This window comes from Nesoenas mayeri, assembly GCF_963082525.1.
Source record: "Nesoenas mayeri genome assembly, chromosome: 6".
NCBI lineage: Eukaryota > Metazoa > Chordata > Aves > Columbiformes > Columbidae > Nesoenas > Nesoenas mayeri.
Window position 1 is genome coordinate 27,912,353 of NC_137545.1, and position 26,581 is coordinate 27,938,933.

Sequence of the window (26,581 nt, forward strand, 5' to 3'; positions counted from 1 at the left end):
ACCAGTTTTATTTGTCCCTGTCCAGCCCCACAACCACCCCACTGGCTGGACAAGGAGGGCAGGTGCCAGTACCACGTGGCCCATGGGGCTGGCATCCGCATGGTGCCAGGCTGAGGCAGCCTGGCTATGCCCCCCTGACCACCCTCTTGTATCGCTCTGTCTCGTACTCGCCCTGGTTGGCTTCCATCATCGTACGGCGGATTTTGAGCTGCTCCATCCGGTTTTTGTCCACTTCCCGCTTGGCCAGGAGGAAGAGGATGATGCCAGAGGGCAAGCCGATGGCCCTGCAGGACAGCCAGGCAGGAGATGAAGAGAGCCAACGGGGACACAAGGGCCCTGGGGTGGCACAGACACCCCACTGCTCAGCACTGCAGGCCCCTGAGACGCCCTATCCCCCCCTAGAGGAGGCCCCTGGTGCCTCCCCTGCCCCTCCAAGCCAGTACGTCCCCCCAGCACTCACCAGGCCACCCCCACCGGCTTCATCGGGTTCTTGGCTTTGCGCGTGGGGATGTACTCCACCCCTTCGGGGAGCCCCCCACTTCTGGGCTCCGGGCTGGCCCGTGGCCCTGCTGGCTGGTGGCAGTTCCGCCCCAGGAGCCGTGTGCCCAGGGGGGCTGGCTGCCCCCAGGGCCTGGTGGGGCCCGCTGCCAGCAGCCCTGCGGGGAGAGAGGCGTTAGAGAAGGGTGGCCATGGGGCAGCGTGTGGGGGCGCAGCCTGAGGCTCCGGCCCTGCCCTTGGCCTTGGCTCTGGGCTCAAGCTCTGCCCCGGCGGCAGGGGGCGCTCGGGGGCGGGGATGGAGCCGTGCGTGGCGTGGCCAATGCAGAGGAGGCGTGGCCAAGCGCGCCAGGGGCGTGGCTCTACGACCTCTCTTGTGAGGGGCGGGGCCAAGCGCGCCAGGGGCGTGGCTCTGAGGCCTCTCCTCACCCGGGCCGGGCCGAGGAGCGCCCGAGGCTGCGTGTCGGAGGCCGCGGGGCCGCACTGTGAGGGTGACGGCGGGACGCTCCCGATCTCCCCCGCCCCGGGGCCGCTCCCTTCGCCCGCCCGCTGTTACCGCGCAGTCTGCCGAGCGCCGCCGCCATGGTGCGCCGTGCGGGTGTGCGGCAGCCCCGCTGCATGCCGGGAGCTGCAGTCCGCCGCGCGGGGGCTGCCGGGCGGCCGCGCTGCCCTGGCGGCCTACGCGAAACTACAGCTCCCAGAGAGCACCGTGCGGGGCGGGGCCGACCCGCCGTGCCGGAGGAAGAGGTGGGGCCCGGCTGAGGACGCGGGTCGCGGTTGGCTGAGGCGGGAGGGCGGCGCGCGGGGATTGGCCAGGGCGGAGAGAACGGCGGAAGCGGCGGCGGCGGGGCGGGGTGCGCGGGCAGGCCGGCATGGAGCCCGCGGAGGGCCCGGGGGAGCTGGGCTTCCACGGCGACGAGGAGATCATCGAGGTGGTGGAGCTGGGCCCGCCCGGGCCGGGTGAGACAGGCCGCCGCGCCGCGCACCGGATAGAGCTTGCGGGGGCTCACACGGGGCACCGGGCCCGCTCCGCCCCGGCGCCGAGCCCGGCCGCGGCTCCTGGCCCGTTCCCTTCCCCCCGGGCCTGCGGCCTCTTCCCGTGTCACTCCCCCTTCTTTGAGGCTTCTCTGCTCCCGGCCTACCGGTCGCGGCGGCATCGGGAGTGTGCATGCCCCTCGCTGCTCCGTCCCCCGGAGACCCCCGGGCCTCCTGTGCCCGCAGCCGTCGGCCCGGGCAGGGCCGAGCCGCCTCCTGATGTGTGCTCTGTTGCTTTCTGCAGATGACCTGGCCGACGAGATGGAGGATGTGGACTTCGATGACGAGGGTGCTGAAGAGCCCGATGCTGAGGCTTGGGAGACGGAGGATGACGAGGGAGTGGAGGACGGCATGGAGGCACAGGATGACAGCGAGGTCACGTTCTCCCTCCACTCAGGTGAGCGAGGGGCACGTGCAGCAGTTGGGATCTCCCTCAGGACCTGCTCCCACTCTGGCTTTCCCCAAAGTAAGGGGGTGCAGCAGGATTTTGCCAGGCTGCTGTCCCTTGGCTGCTCCTGGGACAGCTGTCACGACTCGGGGCTGTGACGCTTCGGGCTTTGCTCGTTTCCAACTTATACTCCAGTAGAGAAGCGCTTTGAGCCCCAGTCTCAGCAGACAGCCTGTGCTGTTCTTTCCTATGGGAAGAACTGACTCCTGTGATTTGGGCTGGGAGTTCAGCTCTCTGACATCCTGCCCAGACCCAGCGCTGCGTGGGGTTTGGATCCCCTGGGAGCGTTGGATGGGGCGTGAGCGGCGTCCGAGTCATGCAGTCCCTCTTTTCTCTTCTGTGAAGCTTCCGTTTTCTGCGTGAGTCTCGACCCCAAGACCAACACGCTGGCAGTGACAGGCGGTGAAGATGACAAGGCCTTTGTGTGGCGTGTGAGCGATGGAGAGCTCCTGTTTGAATGCTCAGGTGAGCTGCTTGAGGCTGAGGGAGCAGCTGTGTTCCCTCCTAGCCACACTTCTCCAGACATGCTCTTCACCAGCTGATGTTCTACTGCACACAGGCTCTTGATCATTCTCTGTAGCCTCGCCTGAGCAGTCTCTGTCCCCTCACATCTCTAGGACACAAGGACTCGGTTACCTGTGCCGGCTTCAGTCATGACTCCATATTTGTGGCCACGGGTGACATGTCTGGGCTTATCAAAGTGTGGCGGGTGGACACCAAGGAAGAAGTGTGGTCCTTCGAGGTGGGGGACTTGGAGGTGAGCAGTGGCACTGCTGGTACTGCGGGGAGCTGGTAGGCTGGCAGCTGGGACTCATCTGGGTGGCATGGGGAACACCACCCCCGTGACGCTGTCTGTCCCTCTCTGCCCAGTGGATGGAGTGGCACCCTCAAGCCCATGTCCTTCTGGCGGGCACGGCTGATGGCAACTCCTGGATGTGGAAGATCCCTAGTGGAGACTGCAAAACCTTCCAGGGCCCTGCGTGCCCGGCCACGTGTGGCAGGATCCTGCCTGATGGTGAGGCAAGGGGGCTGTCCAGGGTGGGGAACGTCACCAGTTCTGTGACGGATCCTGCTGCCATCGTCTGCCCTCCTGCTTCTGCCAGTCTGTGCTGAGCGGGAGGCAGAGGGATGGGGGAGCTCTGGCTTCTATCCGCTGGCTCTGTCTTGCCCAGGGAAGCGAGCCGTGGTGGGGTATGAGGATGGGACCATGCGCATCTGGGACCTGAAGCAGGGAACCTCGCTGCACGTCCTGAAAGGTAGGGAAGAGGTTAATCACCTGGGGTCCTCCCTAACTGGAGAATGGCTCCTTCCAGCGGGCTCTGATCTCTGCCTGAGTGGAGAGGTGGCACTTCTGAAGTCAGGAGGGAATCCGGTGCTGAATTTCCCTGTCCCACAGGTGGCTGTCCTCTGCTATTGGGGTGCTGGCAGAGCTGAGGAAGCTGGAGGCTGCAGGAGGGTGGGTTTCAAGGCCAACTGGGTCTCCCTGGGGAGGACACGTGGAGCTCATGCCTCTCCTGCTTGCGCCCCAGGTCAGGATGGCCACCAGGACCCCTTGACATGTGTGGCCAGCAACCAGGACGGCAGTTTGATCATGACGGGCTCTGTGGACTGTCATGCCAAGCTGGTCAACTCCGCCACGGGCAAGGTGGGTCTGTGTGGATGGGGGCAAGAGCCATGAGTCCTGGGGGACCAGCCTCCCAAGCCCTGTCCTGGGCCAAGCTGGTGTCTCCGGGTGGTTCGGGCTTCTACTGGCCCTGAGCAGCCTGTGCTGGCCACCAACAACCAGCAGGAGGCGCCCTTGGCTAATACAACTGCATCGAGCTGCTGGTGGGACTTGTAATTGGGTGGTCCTTCTGGGTTCGTAGAAGCAAGTTCCTCCTTGTTTGTTCCAAAGAGCTTATGTTTTGGGGTTGGGCTTTGGTGTCGAGGGGGTGTAGGCATGATTCTGGGTAAGGGAAGTCGCTGTGACTGGGTGTCCCCTTCCCCCCCCGCAGGGACTAATCAGCCTACTTCTACCCAGGTGGTGTGTGTGTTCAAGATGGAGAACATGGCTCCAAAGGCCCCCACTGGTGAGGGCGAGGAGGCAGAGTCCAACTCGGTGGAGTCGCTGGGCTTCTGTAATGTGTGAGTGTGGGGACAGCCCCTCTTCAGTGCTATATCCTACAGGGGTTGTTACAAACAGATCCATTTCCATCCATCCTTGTTCTGCTGCATTTCTGTCACCTCCATCCTTCTCAGCTGGCTGTGGAGATCCCAGGTCACTTGGGTGTGACACAGAGGACAAGGACCCCAGCTACTTAGTCCTCCCCACAATTTGTTGGGTTTCTGGGCTATAGCATGATGGACCACTGTGCTTCCTGACTGGGGTGTCTTATGGATCCAGCCATCGAGTTGTCCTCCATCTTCTGGATACACTGTAGCCCTAAGCATAGGGTTTGCCTTCAACCTTGATCCTTCATGCACTTCCACCCCTGCTTCCCCCAGGCCCACATAACACCTGTTCCCCTCCCCGCAGGATGCCACTGGCTGCCGTGGGCTACCTGGATGGCACGCTGGCTATCTACGACCTCTCCACGCAAAGCTTGAGGCATAAGTGCCAACACGAGGTATTGCCTGCCTCCTCTCTCTAGGCCTGGAGAGGGGGGGGGGGTGTGTCTTTTTTTTGGCCCATCCAAGACCTCTCTTGCAGCCCAGGGGCTTTCCTGGGGCCAATTTCCAGTTTGTGCTTCTCCCTCAGCCCCTCCGGCTTCCCCAAAGGCAGCCGCAGACCCTGCACAGTGGACATGCCCTCTAACTGGCTCTCCAACCTGTGGGGATGCAGACAGCACTGGGGGTGGAGGCACGTGGAGGGAGCTGAGACTTTCTGGGCGTCCCCAGTGCTCACCCTGTGGCCTCCCCCTGTCCCAGTCAGGGATCGTGCAGCTGCTGTGGGAGGAGAGCTCGCCTGTGGTCTACACCTGCAGCCTGGATGGGGCTGTGCGGCTCTGGGACGCCCGCTCAGGGAAGATGATCAGCGAGTACCGAGGGCACTCAGCTGAAATCCTCGACTTTGCCGTCAACAAGTGAGCAAGTAACCCCCAAATCCCTTCCCTGATGGGTGGAGGGACCAGAGGTGGCAGTGCCTCCAGCCTCAGGAACTCCAGTCATGAGCTGTCTCTCCTTTGGGTGCCCCTGGGGTCTGGTCCCAAGGATGGGGAGTCTTCAGGGTTGGTGAGAGATGCCCAAAGCCCCCAGCCCGATCTCTGAGCCCCCTCTCCCCACAGGGATGCCTCCATTGTGGTGACGACCTCTGGTGACCACCAAGCCAAAGTGTTCTGCGTCCAGCGCCCTGATCGTTAGAAGCTGTGCTGAGCGATGGTGTCCTGGCTCTGCCAGGTGACTTGTGTACAGAGGGAGGAGGGAGATGGGTGTCAGCACTCTTCTCCCGTGTGTGCTTTGTAATTTTCCAGCCTGCCCCACTTCGCCCTCCCTGTCTGGGGGCCAGGCCTGAGGTTTTGTATGAAAATGTCTCCTAATTATATAAATTATTTCACTTAACTGGATGCCATCCACTCTGCTCTGGGGACTGGGGAGCTGTGCTTCCTCCCTCCTCAGGGATCTCCCCCGCACCCAGCCATGGCCTGAGGAGAAATGGCAGATGGTTTTATGCTGATCCAGGTGGAGACAGAGATGCCCCTATCTGACCTCTGCCTGTTAGGGGGAGTTAGGGGGCCAGGGGAGGAGGGAGGGGTGCATATTGGAGCTGAGGGTAGGGGAATCCTGCTCTGTGCATCCCTGGAGTTCCCCAACACAAGGCTGCTTGCTCCTAGACCTTGGCACAGCAACCTCCCACTTCAGCCCCCGCAAGACAGAGACTACCAGAAGGAATCAGCTTAGAGATACAGTAATTATCCTCCTTGCACCTGTCATTCCAAACACCCCTTCCAGGGCAAGGCCACATGCAGTGACAAGCCAAAGTCCCACAGCCCCTTAAGATAGAAAGATCTCCTTTATTAATGAACCCCAACAGTATTTCTTCAGATACAGGAGTTTTGAACTCAAATACTCAGAATAAAACAAGTTAATATTGCATTATTTTGTAAGAAATACTGCAACTTATTTCCGGTAACATATTGCAAAGCGAAACAGCTAGAAAAGAAAAAAAATTAAAAAAGAAAAGAAATTAAGTCAATCAAACTGGAATTAAGGTTTTGTTTCTTGGAACGATCGAGTCCTCGCAAGCACAGCTCGTTTCTGCAGATTACTCCCCAAACTGTCGTACAAACAGACCCCGATTGCTTGAATTCCTTATGAGCCCACAGAGGTGCAACATTAAAAGCTACGATTATCGGGTAGCAAGTGCCCCAAACTTCGTCCTCCACAGCAGCCTCAGTGACCCCAGCATTAACGGGTTGTGAACGTCTTCCCCCTGAAAGGATGCAGAGAGAGGTCAGCACAGCCCCTGGCGCTGTTCCGGGGTGCCCCAGGGTGCCCACAGGACTTTTGATGGGGTACACACTTGTGCTGAGCTCTCAAAGCCAGGCAGGCACCACTGGTTCAGAGCTCACAGGCACCTGAGGCTGCAGAACCAGGTCACGGGGCTGTGAGGAGGGTTTGGTAGGTGGGACAACCCTCCCGCCTCCGAGCAAAATGAGAAAGGGGCAGCTAGGGCACACTGAAAAAAATATACACCAAGGAGCTCTGGGGTCAGCTGGGGGTAAAGAACCTGAGGGAACCGTGCTCATGCAACTGCCCTCCTCCACCCGCTTAGCTCTGGGCTGCCTTATTCACAAGAGGGAGCCAGTCAACCAGTGTGGTGGCCCAGGAGTGCTGTCCTTAGCCATCTGCTGGCCAAGGGCAGCCTGGGGCTCTGAGGAGCTGCAGAACCTGCTCCAGCACCCACAAACCCCCAGGATGGACCTGGCCACGCTCCCCCCTGAGCTGGAGCTGCCCCTAGAGCTGACCAGCTTTAAGAGGGGAAAAGCCCCATGAATGCCACCACAGGATCGGGATGGACAATGGAGACACTGAGCTGCCTCTTCACAAAGGACCTGGCAGTACAGGGAGTGCCAAAGACTTGATTCCTGCAGGGGACGTGCAAGGCAGTAAGCACATGTGGTGGGGGGAGCACAGGGGCCCTGGGAGGACAACACACCCTGACCCAGGCAAGCACCTGTCTATGAAACACCCCTTTTCTCTCATCTCAGCACACCAGGGCCTGGTCTGGCCACAGCATCCCAGTCCCTCCTGGGCCCCAGTATGTCAAAGCTCAGCAGGAGCAAGCTCGTGGCATGCAAAGAAGCCCAGAGGGCTGGGCTCCCCTTCGCTACTCACGTGATTGTTTTCATTTCTTTCTTTTCTGCATCTGGACGGGCACGGTTCAGCACCTTGAGGAAATCCGATGTTTTTGCCCTCATACGCGTGTGAATATAGGCCTGTGTTTTATTAGGAGAAAACAGGAACATGTCAGGATCCTGTCTTCATAGCTGAGATTTCAGGACATGGGGTAGGAACTACCTTTCTGCTCCCTGTTGGGAAAGCACCCAGCTCTGCACAGCCAGGTTGCTATGAGCAAAGTCCAGGAGACAACAGGGAAAATTGCTGCCTGAGCCCAGCTCAAAGCCAGGTGTCTCTGACAATTACCCTCATTTCTGTTGCCAGAAAGAAAGGAAACCATACCCAAAAGTTAAAAATCCTATTTCACTGCTAGGATAGGAAGCAAACACAAACTACCTGCACAAAAGAGCAGGAAGAAGGTGATGGTATATCACTTTTCACCCCTGCATGACTGGGGAGGGCAATGCCAGATCCTGGTAAGTTCTCAGGGGTCACCCCTGCTCCATGCTCCTCCCTCACAGCACCCAGGTTAGATGGGCCAAAGCCACCCTGTATCCCCCAGCCCCGTCCCCTCGGTACCTTCGAGCACTTGATGTGATAGTGCAGGTAGTCCCGGAATGTGTGGATCAGGTTTATGGTGTTGTCTCTAGCAGCAGCATTGGTGTGACGGGGAAACAGCACTGAAAGAAGAGGGTGACACAAATGGTTAGAGTCTCCTGAGGCTACCAAAGGGCTTCAGGTTCCTCCAGTGCTGGAGGCTTCAGGGTGTGCTGCTCCGAGTGCCTGCTGTGCTCCCTACAAAGAACCCTTTTCTGTGGCACACACAAGATTAAGCAGCACTTGTGATTTTAAACACAGGGCTTGGCGGCGCTTTCCCTCGTCTCCCGCAGCAGCCCAGACACAGCCGTGCACTCCGAAGGGTGCAGGCAAGGCCAAGGGCCAAGAGGTCAAAGAGCTGTAGGAAACTGCATGATGCTACTTCAGTGCTTCGGAGAAGCAAACAGAGGAGGGAGCTGGGAGGCAGACCAAGATGGCCAGGCCGCTCAAGTCATTTCGAGATCCAGCCTGCCCTCACATCTTGAAATCAGTTGTGGATCTCTGCATAGCAGCCTGCTGACCCCATGACAGAGCCAGACTTGACTACTGCAGGGACCCAGTGGCTCGCTCTTTCCACAGGCTGGTGCTGTGCTGAGCGTCCCAGATCCAAGGGCTGAAAGACCTTTTTGTCTGCATGATGATCTCACCTGGGACTGTCAGATCAGACAACAGGGAAATTGCATCTGGACAAGAATGAAGTCTTGCTTGCTGTCCCAGACCTGCCATTAGACAGCCCTCCTGTCCCAAACCTGCCATCAGACAGCCTTCCCGTAGCTGACGAGCTGCCCTAACCTCAGGGCACTGTTCCCAACACAGGAGGAGGGCAGTGCAAACATCACCTTCATTTGCAGTGTCTGTGCTCCTCTGAGCTCCAAACTGCAGGAATGCTGGCCTGAGAGGCCTCAGTGGCGCATCCAACCACGACTCCCATTTTTTCTGGAAGAGGCCCTTCCCTTTGAACAGGGCAGGGTTTGGACTCCTCAGCTCAGCCCTCAGCATTGCTGCCCAGAAGGAAGCAATTACTCTGCTGGCCAGCACCTCCACAGGCAGCGGCAAGTAGCTCATCAGAGACGGAAGCGTTTGGCCGTGAGCAGAGAGGCAGAACTGGAGAAGCAGAACTCACTGCCCTGCTCCTGCTCTTTGATCAGGCACTGCACAGGTGTCTGCAGCTGGACAAGCTACAAACACACTCATGAGAAAACTCCCACAAGAACCAGCTTCCACAGTACCACAGCAAAGCAATCCTTCCCTTGCTCTCAAATGCTGAACTTACTTTTTTTGTAAGCAGACGCTAAATGGCTCGTTGTCCACTGCCACACTCTCTTGCCCACAGCAGAGCTGAGGTGACGTGAAAAAGCAAAGGCACAATGCAGAATGCAACTCCAGAGTCCCTTCAGCTCCCACTGACCCACTTGAACATCCAGGGAAGGTAAACTCCTTTTTGTTTTTCATGCAGCAGTAGTTTTTCACTCGTGCCCCCCGAGTGTCCCCAGGCCTCAGAGCTGCCTGCTTACCAAAGGTGATGTAGCCGATATTGTCGCCAACGGCTGCGTCTGTGTCTTTCAGCTCCAAGGGCGGCTCCCTGTGGCTGAAGAGCACCTGTGGGGCTGTGTGACTGGCCCGGCGACCTTCCTTGAACTCCTAAACAAGATAGAGTGAATCTGAGTCCCACTACAACACTACAAGAAAGCAAATGGGGTTTCCTCACTCCCACAGGGCCACTGAGCAGGAGGTTTCCCAGCTTTCCCTGAATAGGCTGAGTCCATCAGGCCAAACCTCTGCAAAACAATCCTTTTTCCCCAGCAAAACCAGACCAAGATGCAAGTTGTCCCAGGTTTACACGTGGCCCTAGCACAGCCCCTCAGCTGGGGTGGCTTTCAGCATCACAGTTCTTGCCAGGGGTGTTTTGTGGGACACCTCAGTCTGAGCAAGTACCTGAGACAGAACAGCTCCTGTCAGAAAGTCAACACCATCAATGCTTTCAGCAAAAACGGGCAGTGCCCATCACCCCAGAGGAAAGGAAATTCTCAGAAAAGGCTAGGGTCTCCATCACATCTACCATAAAGGCATCTATGGGGTTTGGAATTTGTGGCCAAACTTGCTCCTCCTAATGCTTCTCTGCACCTTGAAACAACATCTCCAGGCAGGGAGATCCCTTCTGACAGGGAACCTCTCTGACAGCAGCACAACCTTCCCCTCACGTCAAATGAACTGGCTCTGCATTTCAGGAATTATAAGGACTGTCCAGGCACTATTCCCCTGTCCCAAGGCAGGGCAGCCTCCCTGACCCCCAGCCCAACCCTGAGAACTGAGTAGCTCACTGGGGTTTCCTTAATGAAACACTTAGCTTGCACTTCTGCTTGCTTATGCCAGAGGGGTAAATGGTTCAAATGGCTTCACTGGTTAGTTAATGGTCAGAGATTTTCTCCATGAGAGCCCAGATGAGCAGCCACCACGCTGACTGGGGTGCGTTATGCAAGAGCAATAGCTGGAGGGAAGGAGCCAGTGTGACTCAGAGTGGAAATTCTTGTGGCTGGGCAGGAACAGGGTTTGCTGCTGTTAAAAACCGATACACTGGGACACGGAGACTCTGGGACAGACGCTGCCTTGACGTCCTGGCACCTCTCTGGAAGCCTCACAAACCCCGTTTCGTTCACCTCATGCCTCCCTCCCTGTTTTAAAATTCCAGGCTATAGGATACGCTGGTGAGGAAAAGCACAAAGCCAGAGCAGATGCCGTGCCCATAGCCAAAGGACACAGAGAGCAGACTTATGAAATAAGACTCCCATCACAACATGATCTGTTCTTATGACCTCCAACACAGGCAAACTGGTATCCAGCAAACTGGACTAGTAACTTGCTGTCCACAAGCCTGTCGGCAGCATGGCCTGGCACCCCTGAATGGATACGCTAAAACTCTCCTAGCCCTGGAATGCCCTGTGGGGCCCTGTTCCATGGCCATGCCGATGCAGAAGGCTTCCCAGGTGCTTCAGCAGACACAGGGTGAGCTACATGGGCCAGTGACATGGATGAACACAGGTACTAGCACACACCAAGCCTTCCCCAGCTGTGAGCAAACGTCTCAATCTAGACAGGCTCTGCACAGTCACTAACAGACATGCAAAGTGTTTACTATGGGCCTCTGAATGCTTCCCGGCTAAACGGCAGTTGCAGAGGGCAGCCGAGTCTAGAAGTACTTGGTATTATTATGATTGATTCAAGCCTGCAAACCAAGCAAACTCATAGCTTTGAAAAGCTTGAATTCAAGAGCCCATTGTGGCATGTGAGAGCAGCCACACTGAGCTGCTGAGTCTCTGTACCATTTGAGCATTAGCAGGAGCAAACTTCGAAATGAAGACAACTCTCAGCACCATCCCAGGCATGGCACAACACAGCCTCAGCCCTCCTGCTCCCTCTACAGCAGGGGTGTCAAACTCATTTTCACTGGTGGCCACGTCAGCCTCGCAGTTGTCTTCAAAGGGCCAATTGTAACTGTAGGACTGTATAAATGTGGAAGTAGTTTGACACCCCTGATCTAAAGCCTCCACACCATGCTCAGCTCCTCGGCTGGCTGGAGATCCCTACCGCACAGCCAGCTGCACTGCAGGGCCTCAAGGTGGTTACTGAAGTATTCACCATGGTATTTCTAATCTGTAACACGTTTGATTACCTGTATGAGCAAGACCATCGATAATTAAGATGCCAATACAAGAGCCTGGATTAGAAAATACATATGCTTATTAGCATGGTTCTTCCATCCCAGTGCAGCCCAGAGCCTTGCAAAGCACTTATGTGCATTGAACCGCCTGTGAGCTCACTGCAGCCCAACACCTGCTTGCTTGGCAATGCTGCTTCAAGCAAGAAGGCATCTGAATCGAGGACCAGACCCTTTCCCTGTAATTCAGTTTCCGTACCTGCATAAACACCTTTCCGATCACCACGTCATCGTCATCCTTAAATACCGTGCTGAACACAACCGTGACGCGGTCCTTTTTTGCCTCGACATACCTGCAGATGGGTGTGAGAGCAAAACTCAGTTGTGAACAGGAGCTAAGAAGTACCACAGGATGAGGAAGCAACTGCATAACAAGGTCAAGAAGATACAACAACCATTCACAGGCCTGGCTGCTGAAGACTTTCCCTCCCTTGAGACAGTATTTACAGGGAGCAAAACACTTCTGTTGGGAGTGGCTGGTTCCTCTCCTGCATGCAGCCACGAGTTCTGCCACTAATAGACACTCTTGCATAACATCCCTGCAGCTTGAGGGATGAGCATTACCCTCACTGGATACTTCTGACAGCCTAGGACAGGCCCTTATTACCCTGACGAAATAGGGAGCAGTAAGATTTCCTGGCTTTCCACCACAACCTACAGCTGTGAGCAGGAGCAGAGTATACTGACAGCTCTCCAGCTCCTGTGCTGCTCAGTTTAAACACTTACATTGTCTCATCGTCCCTGTAGTGGATGACGGCTCTCTTTTCTCCTTCTTTTCCCTCTTCTTGGAATTTGAAATATTTCTCAAAGACCGAAGCAAAGCAATTGCGCTTCAACATGCCAGCTTGGTGCACGATAGCATCCTTGTCTGCAGGAAGGTTCTCCAGGTCGTAGAGCAAAGAGACATTGTAACCTGGGGAGGGACAGCCACTAACCTTAATAATCTACATAAGGCCTTAATGAAGCCAGAGACATTTTCTAGAAAGAGACATCTACAGTCCAACCTTTGCCTTAAGCCCTCCCAAAAGCCCCAGGGGTGAGTTTTTCACACTCCAAGCATCACCAGAAGCCATGCCTGAACTCGGCATGTGGCCATGGCAACACTCCTGGGGCTCTTTCCCCAGCTCCCAGACACACGTGCTGGCTGAGCTGCTCCCAAGTTTTTGCACTGAGTAGGAAGAGATGCTGTCACAGGTAACCATGGTTTTCCTGTGTTTGACAAAGCATATTTGAGAAGAACAAAGATCCCAACTGTGAGGAACAGAAGCTTCCCGGAGGAGGGCTGCAACAAGAATTACAGCTTGTGCTGCAAGCTACTTCAGCTCTGATGTACCTGAGCCACCTTTTAAATTGCCATTCATTGTAACAATGAGCCCCAGGTATCAAGATCTTGAAATGCAGCCTTCATTTGAGCATTTCTGAAGTGACTTAAGTTATTTTGGAATTGCATTCACACACACACACACACACAGAGAGCAAATGTTATCACAAGGTTACCTGATTCAGGATTTACCAAGTAGTTTCCATAGACTTTCTTCAATACCTAGGAAACAAATTAAACATTGAGAGCATGAGCTATTAGAGTTGTTTCCTCCTGCACAGCCCACACCACGTTCAGTCTCCATTTAGAAACATCAAACTACTGCATCTGCCTCCCATAGTCTAAGTGAATGTGGACAAATGTTAACTCATTGGCTTCTGCTATTATTGGCTGCTCCTGCTCTAGGCAGAGCTTCCTGAACCCCACTGACAGGGGATGTGCTGCAGGACAGGACTCAAAACTGGAACTTTTGAAAGTTCTTGCTAGTCTTGAACTTGTGCAGACAAGAAAACCCCTTCCATACACCTCATCCCTTCAAAGGAGAACCGTCAGTAGAGTGTGACACAACAGATTTGAGGGCTACAACCCTTCTTCCCATCCAAAGGCAGATGCAAAGCATGTCCTGCCCATCTCTTTGTGGGAAGGCAAGTTCAGAGCAGGGGACAGGCTCAGCATGGCTGGGCGACTGCCCACCCTGTTTCAGCCTATTGCACGGGACAGATGGGGATAGAGAGGAGACTGCCAGGCAGATTGGATGCCTCCCAGAAGCAGAGCCGCCTACAGCACAGCAAAAAGCCTTTCTTCAAATACAATCACTGCCGAATTTTACATCAATGGCAATTTTCAACTGAGCCATAGCTCTGTGTCAATGAGGGGGCCGGGAACAGGAGGTATTTCACAGAGAAGAACACAACAATGCTGTGGCAGAACTAGCCCTCCTGGGATGACACCCACTACCATGGAGAGATGCTTAGCATGCTCTCTGCATGCTAAAACCTCCTCTTAGCAGAGACCTTGCCTGCCTGCAGCGGCCCAGGGTGATCCTCTACCCCAGCAGGAACCCCGCTTTGCACTCCTCACAGTGGGGTTTCACCACAGACGGAGTAGAAACAAGCCACATCATCCCCAGAGAAGCACAAAAAGCAACAGTTTGCTAACTAGTGATATAAAATGTGATTTATATTTAGTCACCACTCCCAAGGCAGTCGCGCAGAGATCCCATTTTCCTCTAAAAGCTTGGGAAGCTGCCTTCTACCACCACTGCTCCTAGAAAACTCTGCACGCAGGAACCAGGAAAGCAGGGCACTCAGTCATATTTATTCTGACTTTGGTAGGTCTTGCAGCAACTTGCAGGAATTCACTTTGGGTTCAAATTGCCTGTTTCTCAACAGATTCACAATAAACTCATGGAGTAGTTTCCTTGTTTTCCTCCAAGGACAGGCACCCAGAGGCAAAAGCCTGCTGAAGAGCCTTAGGTGAACCCCATTTGCCACCATGCGGAGATTTGAAAACTGACTCAGGAACTGAGTCACACTTCCTCCTCGCCACCCAACCACAGCTCTGAGAGGCTCCTTCTTTCTACCATAAATGGCCCTCCCCAGTCCTGACCCACTCAACAGGAACTGAACCTGTCTCTTTACACAGCAGCGGTGAAAAGGGAACCAGCCTGCAGATCAAGCAGGAGCCCATCACTCGCTCTCAAGCTAGAGTCAGGAGAGCAGCAGCACGGGACTCCAGATGTGTCTCGGTGCCTTCCTTCACTCATGGGCTAAGGACTTCAGTCAGGGAAACTATTTCTATATGGTCAGGCCTCACACTTATTTGGACTTTAAAAATTAGTGGTGCCTTTTGCCTTTCAAGCTGTATGGTCACATAAGATGACTTCTCATTCATAAGGGAGTGTGAACACACTTTGTTTTTGTCTTCCAGCAAGGTGAGACTCCTGGCTGGCACAGGGCTGCTCCTTTGACCAGCATAAGATGGGAGCACAGATGCTTCTTTCAGGGTTAAACATTAGATCCGTCAGTATCACAAGGACACTGCCCATACTAAGACAGTATTTGTAGGCTTAAGGTCCAGAGATGCTCACTCACCTCATCAGCACCATGTTCCTGGAGTTCCTTGTAGAATTTCAGAGAAATACTGACCATCACTTTTGTCTTGTCTCCATTGGGATTTGATATATGGTAAAGGACTCCATCGAAGTCTATGAAACAAGCAAGAGAAATGTGAGGAAAGAGGAACCAGCTCCTATATCTGAGGAAGGTTTTCCTTACATGTTCTAGGAACTGCATAAAGTGACCTTGTTTCCCCCGCTCCAGCCCTCACGTGTACACCAAGAGAGAACTCCATAATAAAGGAAAGTGGCAACGTCATGTAGGGAGACCTGTTATCAATTCAAAGTGCTGAAACAGTTTTGACACCTGTCCATCACAGAAAGCTTTAGTCTGGTGTCATTTAGCATCCCTATTAAATCTGCTGGTGCTCAACACAGGAGGATACAAACACACAGAGACAGGAGCCTTCTGGATGGCCAGCACAGAAAGTGACTGACATGCCCAGTGGGCCAGAGCTGCTGCCTGGGGGAGAAAACATCTCTGCCAGCAAAGGCAGCTCAGCCACTGCCTGCTGAGACAGCTTCCACTTCACTGCAGAGCGGGCAGGGAGGGCAAGAGGCAGAGAAAGGAAACCCTCCAGCTATCTAGCAAGCTCCACTTCCTCATGGAGCCCTGTAGCTTACATAGCTTCTTGATAACAGAAGCAAAAAATCAGTTGCTGAATGAACACTTGAACTTTCCTGGCCCTTCTCATCCTGGAGAGCAAACTTCAGGCAATGAATTCATCTTGCCTGTCACCCCAAGCCAGCTTTCTAACAACCCAAACCAGATAGTGCTAAAGACCTAATAACAAGGCCAGGACTGGAGAACAGGCAAGGTAAAAGAGAAGGGCTGCATAGCACACTCACACCAAACAAAGCGCCGCCACCACCACTCAATTCACCGCTGCGGGGAAAGTCCCAGGGAAGGCGGACAGACAGAGAAAACAGTGGGGCAGCCAACAAAGCCTCAGCTCTGGGGACGCTGCAGGGTGTCCACACTGTCTGTCCCTGCGCGGCTCTCCGCCCCCTGCAGGGGTCCTTGGTGAATTTGGGCACACCAGCCATAACCATGGGCAGACCACTCGAGCCAGTCCTTTTTTCAGAGAAGCCTAGAGAGCCATGGGGCTTACCTGCAAATGTTACTTCTACTGCCTCTGGTTTATTCCTAAAAAGCAAAGGAAAAAAAGGAGGTAAATGAGAACTCAGACAGCAGCCTCCAAGCTGTGAAGAAAATAGGATTAATTTCTAATGCCTTATTTCTCACAAGCAGCTCTACCTGAAAACCCTTTTAACTCCAGCTGTTCAACTAGCAGATCACCTTTGACAAGTTGTAAATGTCTGAGAAAGCTACTTGTCACTAAGGAGTTTGTTTTAACAAGCGCATTCTCCGTACAGAGCAGCCACGATACCGGTTCAGGAAGAGAAGCTCTTTTGCCAGTTCCTGCGATACCAGTTCATGGAAGGCACTCAGAGGTTGAGCAATCCTTCCCAACACGGTGCCCCACCACCATCACGACAGCTCTGCAAACGTGCTGATATAACTCAGCTGCAGAGAAGACCCCTTCTCCAAGTTCGGGGCTAGGAGAAAACTACATAAGGAAACTTGCCAGATGTGCATTTCATCCTGGCCCACCACATCCCTTCTGAAAATCCCCAACGCTTTGCCAGCTACCTCTGCAGGAAAAACCACAGGTCTGGGTTTGCCCCAACACTGCCCAGTGTTTTCTTCGGGATCCCTGATCAGCAACAAGAGCACCTCACGAGCCAAAGGCACATCACTTCTCAGGCTGTGGGTATGAAGATCTAACAATATCTTAACTGACCCTACTTGCCAGTTTGGCCATGATCTCTAGAAGAGTAGGATCCTGTAAAAGATCTAACTGTTTCTGAAAGGTTATTTTGTTCGGACTGGCCCTATGTAACTGCTTTGGCAGCTCCAAGGGAACTGGTATTAACAGGTCATTCTCCAACAGGGAGCAATGCAAAGGTACCTCCACTGCTGAGAGCAGGGGTAGAAAATGAGAACAGGATAAAAATGCCAGTCCATTACTGTTGTTTCACAGCGTATCTCGGCTCACTTGAAAAGCGGCTGGTATTAAACAGAGTACAGGCTAATGATGCTGCTAGCAGAAATTTAGCCTGTAGAAAAGTTAATTCACACCCATGTGAACCAACGTACTGAAATAACTCCCCAAACCAAAGCCAGTGTGTCGAGGCAACCTTGTGCTCTCAATGATGCTGCCGCTGTCCAGAGAACAACAGGGGGGTGGGGTGTGTTTTTCCTTTTTTTTTGGCTATCAGAAAGCAATGTTCTTACATTTTATTTTTTTTTTCTGCAGACAGCCTCATTCCTGAAAGCCAGGAATGACCATGATGTGCTAAAACTCCTGATGGGCAATGCAGGGAGACCAAGGCACTGAACAGCACTGGTATCAGCCTGTGTACCAGGTCAACAACATTTCACTTGCATGGGAAAGGAAGAAATAAGCCCTCACTGGAGATCCTAAGTGGAAACAAGGAGGTGTTGCTGCTTCTTGAAAGCTATTAGCTGTGAAAAGCAACAGCCCTTTTTGTTGGGAGGCTGAAGAGCCTCTGTCTTTTGTGCTGCATTGCTGAAGACAAAAAGCACACACTTGAAAGAAGCAGCAGGAGTCACCCAAGGCAGGTCCTGTCATTTAAGAGCTGAGCCAGCCACCTGCGACCTCTCTTACTCTCATCTTCCCTTCCCAGACGGGCCTGAGCTAGAGGCTCAGAGGGCATCCCTGGCTGCGTATTTAACTTGGGGTCTTGGAAAGGGGAGTAATTCCCCAAGCCACATCCAAGCCACTTCTGCTCACCGAGGACGACTCAGAGCAGAGAGAAAATCCCACTGATCCCACTCAGTCAGTCGATGCAGACATGTTCTTCTTTCAGAGCACTACACTCAGACTTAGGAATCAGCTTGGATGGCAGTATAAATTTTTACAAAAAAGAAACCTATGTAGGAAGATTTAAAGATAGCACAGCCAGGCACACGAGAGCTAGGAATATTAAAGAGGACGCATCCTTAAACCTTGGTTCCGGCTTCTCAGAGTTACACCATTCAAACCTCAATCCCCCCACACACGTCGCTGATGCTGCTCAGAGCCCCAGCTCCCAGCAGAGCCTCCAAACAACACCAGGAAGCAACCACCAGCCAGCGGGCACTGGTGTGGTTTTGCCAAGAAAGAACAGTGATCCGCTGCTTGCTTGCCCAGTACCCCAGGGGATGTCAGGAAGATCATTTGTCATGTTATTTAAGAAGCCATGTGAGCCCATGTACCCAAAGTCAGTTAATGGCTCTGCATGACAGCCTTTGTTCTGCACACAAAAGCTTACAGCTGACACAGCCCCATTTTTTAACCTTTCATCACACAAGCATGATTTCTTAGAGAAGTTATTTTAACACCAATTTCCCAAGTGGCTCAGTTCTTGTCCTTGGGAATGGCGAGGAGGGGAGATATTGAAGGGAAAAGCAGGTAACTGGGTAGAACTTTGGGTGCTGAATATTTAACCGCTTCCCAGCAGACAGCCTCAGTGAAGCGAGCGCTCATGTGAGCTGCATACAGAGCTCTCACAGCCATGCTGGCCCCGTCATCTGCTGCAGCGTGGTTCTTCTGCCTCGCCTGACACACACCTAAGTAATCCAGGCCTGGCCTGGCCCAGGGGAGGACAGGGAAGGGCACCAGAAGTGTGGCTGGGAGTGAAGCGAGCTCTCTTAGCCCTTCACAGTTCAACAGCCTTACAACCCCAAAGTTTAAAGTGCATCTATTTATTTCTCTGGCTAACCTCACCAAAACCATCCGGGCTACTTAAAACATTTCTACAACAGGAAAAAAAAAAAAAAAAAAAAAAAATCACCCCTTCGCTACCTGAATTGTTGTTTCCCCTTAAAAAAGTCCCCAGGCAGAAGCAAGAGCTCTCTCCTCCAGTCTCCCACGGTTTCTAGATGACTGACAGCACCGCAGGTCACACACACGCGATTGCTTCCCCTCGACCTCCCACCAACAGAAATCATAGCGGGGACGTGCCCAACACCCCGCCAAGGCACAGTGATGTTCTCTCCTTGTTTAGCCCTCCCAGCCTGCCCTACTCTCCTGCAGGTAAAGGGTTTGCACAGGGGATGCACAGCAGGCCTGGGAGAGGGGCTGCACTGCTGCAGGGTGGGTACCGGTTACTGTCAGGTTACTGGCATGATCCCCAATTGCTCTGTCTGGTCTAGCATGCTCTGGCATTCCTTGCCCCCACAACAAGACCCATCCACACCCGTAGCAAGAATCGGCAGTTTAGCAGCTCAGCACAGAGTAGCTGCAAATGCCAGCCATCCTTTTCACATTTTACCTTGAAGCAGGGCTCTGGGCAGCTGGGAGCTCATTTGGGGTTCACTTTCACCCCTGATTCAAGTCTCCAAGAACCAGCTACGCTCAGAGGACTTCAGACAGTACAGCCCATGTGCTCCCAGCGCAAGGGGCTGCCGTGACCCCTGCAAGATCCTTACCACCAACGCTACCTGAACCACAACCTTCCCCAGCAACCTTCCCTGTTTGCTACCATGTGCCCAGAATGGACTATAAAACCAGCTCATACCAGGAATAACTGAGATGGCTCCTCTCTGCACTAAACACCGAATCAAGACCAGACATTTCTGCAAAATCCTACCTGAACTCAGATGATAAAATGGCAGCTGCTCCAAGCAGCGGTCCATTTTCTGATAACACTTATCAGGTTTGGAGTCAAATCCACACTAAATCCCATCTGCCCTCTGCTCATAACAATAAAAGACCTTGCCTGCATTCTTGCTATTCATCTCCAGATGGCTCCTACACTCTGTCTTTCTAATACAGAGCCACCTCCAAATCAGATTTTTCACCCCGGCAGAACATCCATGAAGAGCCACAGCGCCTGTGGAAAGACGCCAGCGAGCACTTAAGAGCAACAGCAAATTTTTTTTTCTGACAGCATTTCCTCAATTTTGACTCGGACAACTTCCAAACTTCCCGCTTCATTCTCAGGCCATGGAGGCTCTTAGCCATATGTTACAACAAATTTGAGAACAGAAGAACGAAGACTAATTATACAGAGCCCTCATCTTCTGTATTAAACAGACTTAAATGCAAACTTGGCTGACAAAATAATCTCCTACATCACAATTAAGGCCTGTACCCAGTAAAGGAGGATGGCAATTATTTTAAAAGCTGCAGGCACACAGATATTCTAATCTCTTGCCCCAGAGGAGGGGGGGGTTGGGTGGGGAAAGAAAGGGGGTATTTCAAAGCTTAAAGCTCTGAACAGAGCTTTCAGATCACCAAGCTGACACACAGTTTGGAGAGAGAGAGCCAGATTCCATGACAGACTGCAGGTTCTCGCTACAGAAAGGTCACCCCAATAAAAAAAATTATGAGCAATGTCTAAAATTATCTGAACAGTTCCTCCACTCTTGCGTCCCGCTCAGCTAACAAAAGCTACTCTGCGTAAGCTGCGGGAGCGTAAGAAATCAAAGAGCTCCCATAGCTCTGGCAGCACACCCACGGGACCTTGAGCAGGAGTACTCCATCAGGGTGATGTTGAGAGCCATACAGCAGCCCCCATGCATGCTGATTCTCCTCTTGATGACTGAGCTTCCCACTCCCAGAGGCAGAGCAGCCTGAAGAAGGCTGGATAGCAGCAACATGTTGGGATTCTCCATGGACAAAGCACAGGCTGACCCCACAGTGCACAGGTATGGGCAGGTCCGATTCTGGACAAGTCTTTGCCCCGTGTGTCCGCTGCTGGAGTGATCCCACACTGTGGCGAGTCTCTGGGGAAGAGCCTCATTTTGCACACACCATCCGCTGTGGCTCACATTCGCTGTACAGTGACTGACACCCACTTTTCTGTGGTGTCAAGGACTGGTGGCTGCAGTGAGAAACATTCTCAGAGGATAATACAGAGCAGGCCCCTGAAAACTGAGGCTGGAGCGATGACAGGACAACCTGCAAAGCCTAACACCTCCCTCCTGTTCCCTGTGCTATTGCTCGAAAGCAGAACATTGCCTAGCTCCAGGCAGAGCTGGTTTGCAATGCACCCTCAACGCGAAGTCACCTTCTCTGATGGCTGAAGGCAGGTGTGCCTTGGCAGCCCAGTAGCTATGCTCTAACACCTACAGCGTGCTCTAGTGAACAAGGACAGCCAAGGTTTACCACTAGTGTCACCCATGTCAGGCTGAACCCAGGGGTACCACTTTCTGCCATCACATTGCCCAAGCATTCCTCAGAGTCAGGCAGTTGGGTTTCAGCAGGTGAGGTCATGCTGGGGGAGATGAGATGTGTGGCTCCAGGCTGCGCTGGAGAGGACACTGAGCCAGCACCTGATACTGCTGCTGAAGGAAGGAGATCTGCCATGGTAGGCAGCCTTCACACAATGAATGGGATGAGGAAACTTCTCTGAGCTAAAAATACCCAGTTTTGCCTGTTTAATTTGAACGTAGGTCACTTCCCCAATCCTGCTTCCCATGCAGCCATAGAAATGCTTGGGTCAGCAAGTGGGGGCTGGCAGAAGAGCAATCTGTTTTCAGTGGGGCTGCTGAGCTCCCTTGAAGCACCAGAGCCACAGGCTGCCACGGCTGCTCACACAGGGAGTTTCTCAGTGGCACTCAGCAGGACCAACAGATCTTCTACCCTCCCAGCATGCCTGACAACTTCCAGATGCTCCTCAGTCTCCCCACAGTGAACGCACTTTGCGTGTCACATCAGGAACACAAAGTTCACGCTACCCAGTGTCACCTAGCGCTCGGCCTCCCTGTCTGCGCAGCTCAGATCTGCAGCCAACGAGCACCAAAGCGACCGCAGATGGGAAACACCATAACACAGCTTCAGCCCAGCTCCCCAGCAGCTGACAGGAACCATTCTGCATCAGGGAAGTTCAAGCTTCAGCTGTTCTCCCATGTAGCTAATAGTCATGAAGCTCTGCAGATCTGTACCTACACAGGGCTGTAAAGAAACCGAAGACTTGAGATTCTCTTCCCTCCACCCACAACTAAGGGAGAAGGCATGCTGTTCTCCAGCTATGCAAATTTGTTTTCTATTGCACAGTGGGTAAATACTAAGTGACAGTTCGAGGTAGATTACTAATTTACCAGAGATTTAGGACAAGCTATGTATGGCTAGAAAACTAAAACCTGTGAGTGAAACCCTATGCCACATTTTCACAGGCTTCAGTTAAATTACAGCAGGACAGAACTGGACAGCAAAACTGTTTTGGGAGACTGTTCCTCCCTGTGTGTTAAACAGAACAAGCATTTACCAGATGCAGAAGACAATCATCAAAAGGTTTTACACTTAATTTTTTTTTCCTGTCTGTGCAGTAAGCAAAGGGAAATACCGGTGAGAAACAAGATCTTTGAACTGGTAGAGCTCTACTGGAACTCTAGTCTGATCGAAACTAGAGTGTGATTCCCGCTTCTAGGCAACTTCTCAAGTCAAAATGAAGTAGTCAAAAGTTTATGAAACAGTTTATTCTCCTGACACTCACAAAAGTTCCTAAACTGCCTCATTTCCTACCAACCAGGTACCGCCCCACTGCAGCAGTTCAATGCTTGAAAGATTAAGCAGCAAATTCGTAATTCAAGTTATTTCAACAGATTCTGGTAGTTTCAGGTCTTTTAAAAAAATGTGTTTAGTTTCAGGAAATTGATTTAAAAACAATAAATTACTATATTAAATAATAATAATAAAAAAAAATCAGATGCATTGAAGTCCACTACCTGTCATGACCTTGATCTAAATGCCACTCTTCAATGGTGGCTGTCCAAGGAGGCGAGATCTCCACGGGTGCTGCCCACAAAAAATCTGGAATTATCGTACTAATGTGTGGACTCTGCCAAGCCCCAAGAACCTTGTCAAGAGAAGACTTAGACACAGGTTAGGCCCTGCCTCGAGTGCTGACCTCTGTCTGCAGCCTTCCAAGGCACCTTCCACGCTTGGAACTCCAGAGGCAGATGATGGATCTCCATACAGAGTGTATTTTGACATGTATGACTATAATGTTACGAGCAGTTATTAGCTCCAGCTTCTAAATATGACCTAGTTCTATATGACACGCTAAAACATGAAGAGTCTCTCACCTGATGGTCCAGAAAAGGTCTGCAGGGAGCCTACTAGATCCTGGCCACAGTGCAGCCACATGAAGCAGAGGGGAGTGACACAGCGCATGTCCCAGAACAAGTCTCTGACAAAGGATTTGGAAACAAACCATGCCCTGCCCCACTCCCAGGCTGCCACTGAAGCCACCAGGCACACCTGGCTCTGGGACAACGCCTACGGACAAATCTGTGCATTGCATCTGCCCCACTCCTGGTTTAGAGCAAATAACTCAAACCCAACTCTGTCCAAGTGTCCAGACTCACTTCTGCCAGACACTGAATCCTCAAGGCCTAATGTTGCCCTGACTGTCCTGTGTCCATCCCCAAGATGCACCTTGGGCAAACTTGACAAAATAGTGAAATACTGCAAATTCCCTTCTGCCTACCAGGCTCAGTGGCACAGGAATGACCCCAGAACTGTGGGGGGAAAAGAAATTTCACATTAATAAAAACTGCATAACACCCATTCCCTAAAAGACCTGAAACCAAGAGAGAAAAAAAAAAAAAAAAAAAAAATCAACCAAACATCTCCCTCCGTATCTCAAACCTTTGTCTCCGCCCCGCACAGAAGAAAATGCAGAAGTAAATAACTTCCTCTCCTCCAGCAACACAGTCAAGACACAAAGCTTATCTAGAAATGACATCTAAACAAAACAACAAGCCATAGACAAGTAAGAGGCAGAAGCAGAGCACCATCAGCTGCACTAAGGGCAAAAAATCGATCCAGGAGGAACTAGTACGCCAGGCAAGTGTGCTGATGCAGAAGCGAGGAAGCTTTGCCACATGGCAAAATGGAAACTTCACAGGCCTGCAGGCTGGTGCAGAGCAAGCAACCGCAGCTCTGATCGCACAGAGATGAGGTTTCAAGGTGTTTCTAAACCCACAAACTGCCACCTCCATATTTATACCAACGCAGGGACACATACACATTCTCTCCAGCAGAAAAAGTGCCTCAGTACACACTTGTGATGAACAAGCATTTTTGACACACACTGTTCATCTCTGTACACATAGTATTTTCTAAAGGATGCAGCTACAAACCCATAGTGGTCACCTGGGAGTTTTCCCTTCCCACTGTGCTGCCTGTGCTTTGAGGAAACCTGTTGCACTAAATGATCAGGCTCCAGAAGAATAAAATGCCTGCAAGCAACTGGGCTGTCACACAAGGCAATGTAGCCTGTGAGGTTATTTTATGAAAACAAACAAACAAACAAAAACCCACAACCAACCAACCAACCAAAGAAAACCAACAAACTCAAGCAAGAAGTCAACTGAGAGGGGAAAGCAGAGGAAATGGCCTCTGCCAAAGTCTGCACACAAATGTCTGAAAGCTTCAAAAGCCCTTGGAGAGAAAGGCGACACAGAGAAGGCACCTGCGGATGGGATCCCTTCCCAGAGCAGCCTGGGCCCTGCTCTTAGAGGCACCAGGGCAAGCTCCACCCCAGAGATAACACCATCGGGCTTTCCTTCTTGAGGCTTTGTCTTGGTACAAAGGTGCCCAGCATCACCCCAGCCAGCAGACAGCGCAGTGAGCCCACAGGAAGCTCAGCGGCAGATAAGGACGTTTATATGAAGTGACTCTCTTCCAAGTTAAGCTGTGCTCAGATAAGCACCTTTACAGCTCTGGTGTAACACAGTAAATCCCCGGGGACTGAACTGTTCCAGCCAAAGATGCAGAGGCAAACCAATGCCCAGCACAACCCCTGAGGCCAGGACACTCACCAGGCTGTCACCAGGGGCCCTGACACAGCTGTGGGCCTGCATCCCCCCTGCCCAGGAAAGCAAAGGGGGGTAGGCTTGGATCTCCTCCCCACCCTCAAAGCAAAAAGCTGAGAACAGGCTCCACACACACGCTTCCTGTCCCTTGGCTCCCCCCACACATTCTGTACCAGTGCTGGCATCACGCTGGGCCTGTTCTGATGAAGGCTGCTTTAGCTAAAACAAACATCTCTGCAAATCTACTTCCCCAACTCACTCTTCTCCAGCTCTGCACCCTTAGCCTGCCTCAATGCTGCAATCTCCAACACCCTCCCCAGCTCCCTACTCCTTCTCCAGGTCTCTACACTGCCTTGGCACCAACCACCCCATCAAACCCTGCTCCCCTCTTCAATTCTGTCTGTCTGACTTTGCTCCCTTATCCTCGAGGTCTTCACTCTGCTCACCCTCTACTCAACTCCACAGCCCCCAGCTCAGTTACCCGGGCCCAGCACACCCTCCCCCTGTATCCACCCCACCCCCAGCCCCCTCACCCTGCACACCCCCATTCTGTCCCCACTCTGCCCTCCTTGCTCCGCAGGCTCCCATCCTACTCCAGTGCCACCCCCATCATTCTCCAGGCCCCCATACTGTCTTGTCACCATCCCTCCTAGCACAGCCCCATCACGCCCCAGCCCCCATCCTGACCCTGTACCCGCACCCCAAGCCCAGTTGCTCCATCCCCCGGCCCCCACCCTGTCTCGGTGCTCCCCCCGACCCCCTCTTCCCCCGGGCCCCTATCCTGCACCAGCACTACCCACCAGGCCCTCCCCTCTGCCAGGTCAGATCCATCCGCCCCGGCCCCTGGCACAGCCCTGTCCCCGCCAGCCTCAGCCCGCGGCCCCAGCTCGGCCCCGCCGCCCCCGTCCCCGCCCCGGTCAGGCCCGCCCCTGCCGTCCCTACCCGGCGGCTGCGCCCTCGAACTTGAGCGTGAGGGTCTCCTCGATGATGCGGTTGTTGACCTCGAGCAGGATCATGTCGGTGCCGGGGAGGGGAGGGGCTCTCAGGGGCCGAGGCCGGAGGGAGCCGAGCCCGCTGCGCGCACCGGGGACCCGCCCGAGCCTGCGCCGCCGCTTCCGCTCTCGCGCCCGCGCGTCACTTCCGCTCCCGACCGCGGCGGTGCCGGCAGGCGGTGGCGTGAGCGCGCCCGTCCGGCTCGCGCCCTCCGCGCTGACGTCAACAGATGCCCCGCCCACCGGGAGGAGAAGCGGGGGGGCGCTGGGGACACCGGGGACCCCTAAAATGTGGAGAATACGGGGAGAGGGGTTCCCCAGAGGGCTGGGGATGCGCCTGGCTATGGGGGTCCCCTCAGCTGGGGGGGGCCCAGGGATATGGAGTGCGCCAGGGGCAGGGGTTTCCCCGAAAGTTTGGAGATGCGCTGAGCGTTACGGGGTGCGCATGGGCGTCCCCAAACGTGTGGGGATGCCCAGGGAAAAGGGGTACCCCAGGAAGGTGCTAGTGTGCTCCAGAGCACGGGGTTCTGCACGAGGACGGGGTGCTCCAGGGGTGTGGGGGTACCCGCAAGGGAAAGGGGTGTCCCGCGGGCTGCGAGATCCCAGGGTTGCAGGACTCCAAGACTGTGGGGGCCCCCAAGAACAGGGGTGACCCAGGAGGACAGCCCAAAGGAACGGGCGTCCCCGAAAGTATGGGAGTGCCCCAGGGAA

At 53.6% G+C, this 26,581-nt stretch overlaps 3 protein-coding genes across 5 annotated transcripts; 1 reads left to right on the forward strand and 2 right to left on the reverse strand.

The window, feature by feature from the left end:
• LOC308041887 (uncharacterized protein) lies at positions 1 to 1,165 on the reverse strand. The gene is made up of 3 exons (XM_080346862.1): positions 1,052 to 1,165; positions 461 to 656; positions 1 to 284 (listed from the first exon to the last, which is right to left on the reverse strand). Exons 1-3 carry the CDS (start codon positions 1,113 to 1,115, stop codon positions 125 to 127), a joined length of 420 nt encoding a protein of 139 aa, XP_080202988.1. The 5' UTR covers positions 1,116 to 1,165; the 3' UTR covers positions 1 to 124.
• AAMP (angio associated migratory cell protein) lies at positions 1,126 to 16,471 on the forward strand. 3 transcript variants are annotated; one of them, XM_080346859.1, is made up of 12 exons: positions 1,347 to 1,455; positions 1,775 to 1,927; positions 2,324 to 2,443; positions 2,596 to 2,735; positions 2,849 to 2,993; positions 3,151 to 3,234; positions 3,508 to 3,623; positions 3,999 to 4,102; positions 4,494 to 4,584; positions 4,886 to 5,040; positions 5,242 to 5,353; positions 16,421 to 16,471. In XM_080346859.1, exons 1-11 carry the CDS (start codon positions 1,368 to 1,370, stop codon positions 5,315 to 5,317), a joined length of 1,272 nt encoding a protein of 423 aa, XP_080202985.1. In that variant the 5' UTR covers positions 1,347 to 1,367; the 3' UTR covers positions 5,318 to 5,353; positions 16,421 to 16,471. The 3 variants fall into 3 exon arrangements, with proteins under 3 accessions (XP_080202986.1, XP_080202985.1, XP_080202984.1); XM_080346860.1 differs by lacking the exons at positions 1,347 to 1,455; positions 16,421 to 16,471 and adding an exon at positions 1,126 to 1,242 and having other exon boundaries at positions 5,242 to 5,827; XM_080346858.1 differs by lacking the exon at positions 16,421 to 16,471 and having other exon boundaries at positions 5,242 to 5,827.
• On the reverse strand, positions 5,948 to 25,998 carry ARPC2 (actin related protein 2/3 complex subunit 2). Its single transcript, XM_080346861.1, has 10 exons — positions 25,821 to 25,998; positions 16,156 to 16,190; positions 15,021 to 15,133; positions 13,104 to 13,149; positions 12,333 to 12,519; positions 11,806 to 11,899; positions 9,406 to 9,532; positions 7,874 to 7,974; positions 7,292 to 7,392; positions 5,948 to 6,386 (listed from the first exon to the last, which is right to left on the reverse strand). The coding sequence occupies exons 1-10, from the start codon at positions 25,892 to 25,894 to the stop codon at positions 6,362 to 6,364; spliced, it is 903 nt and encodes a 300-aa protein (XP_080202987.1). The 5' UTR covers positions 25,895 to 25,998; the 3' UTR covers positions 5,948 to 6,361.
• Between the last annotated feature and the right edge of the window lie 583 nt (positions 25,999 to 26,581).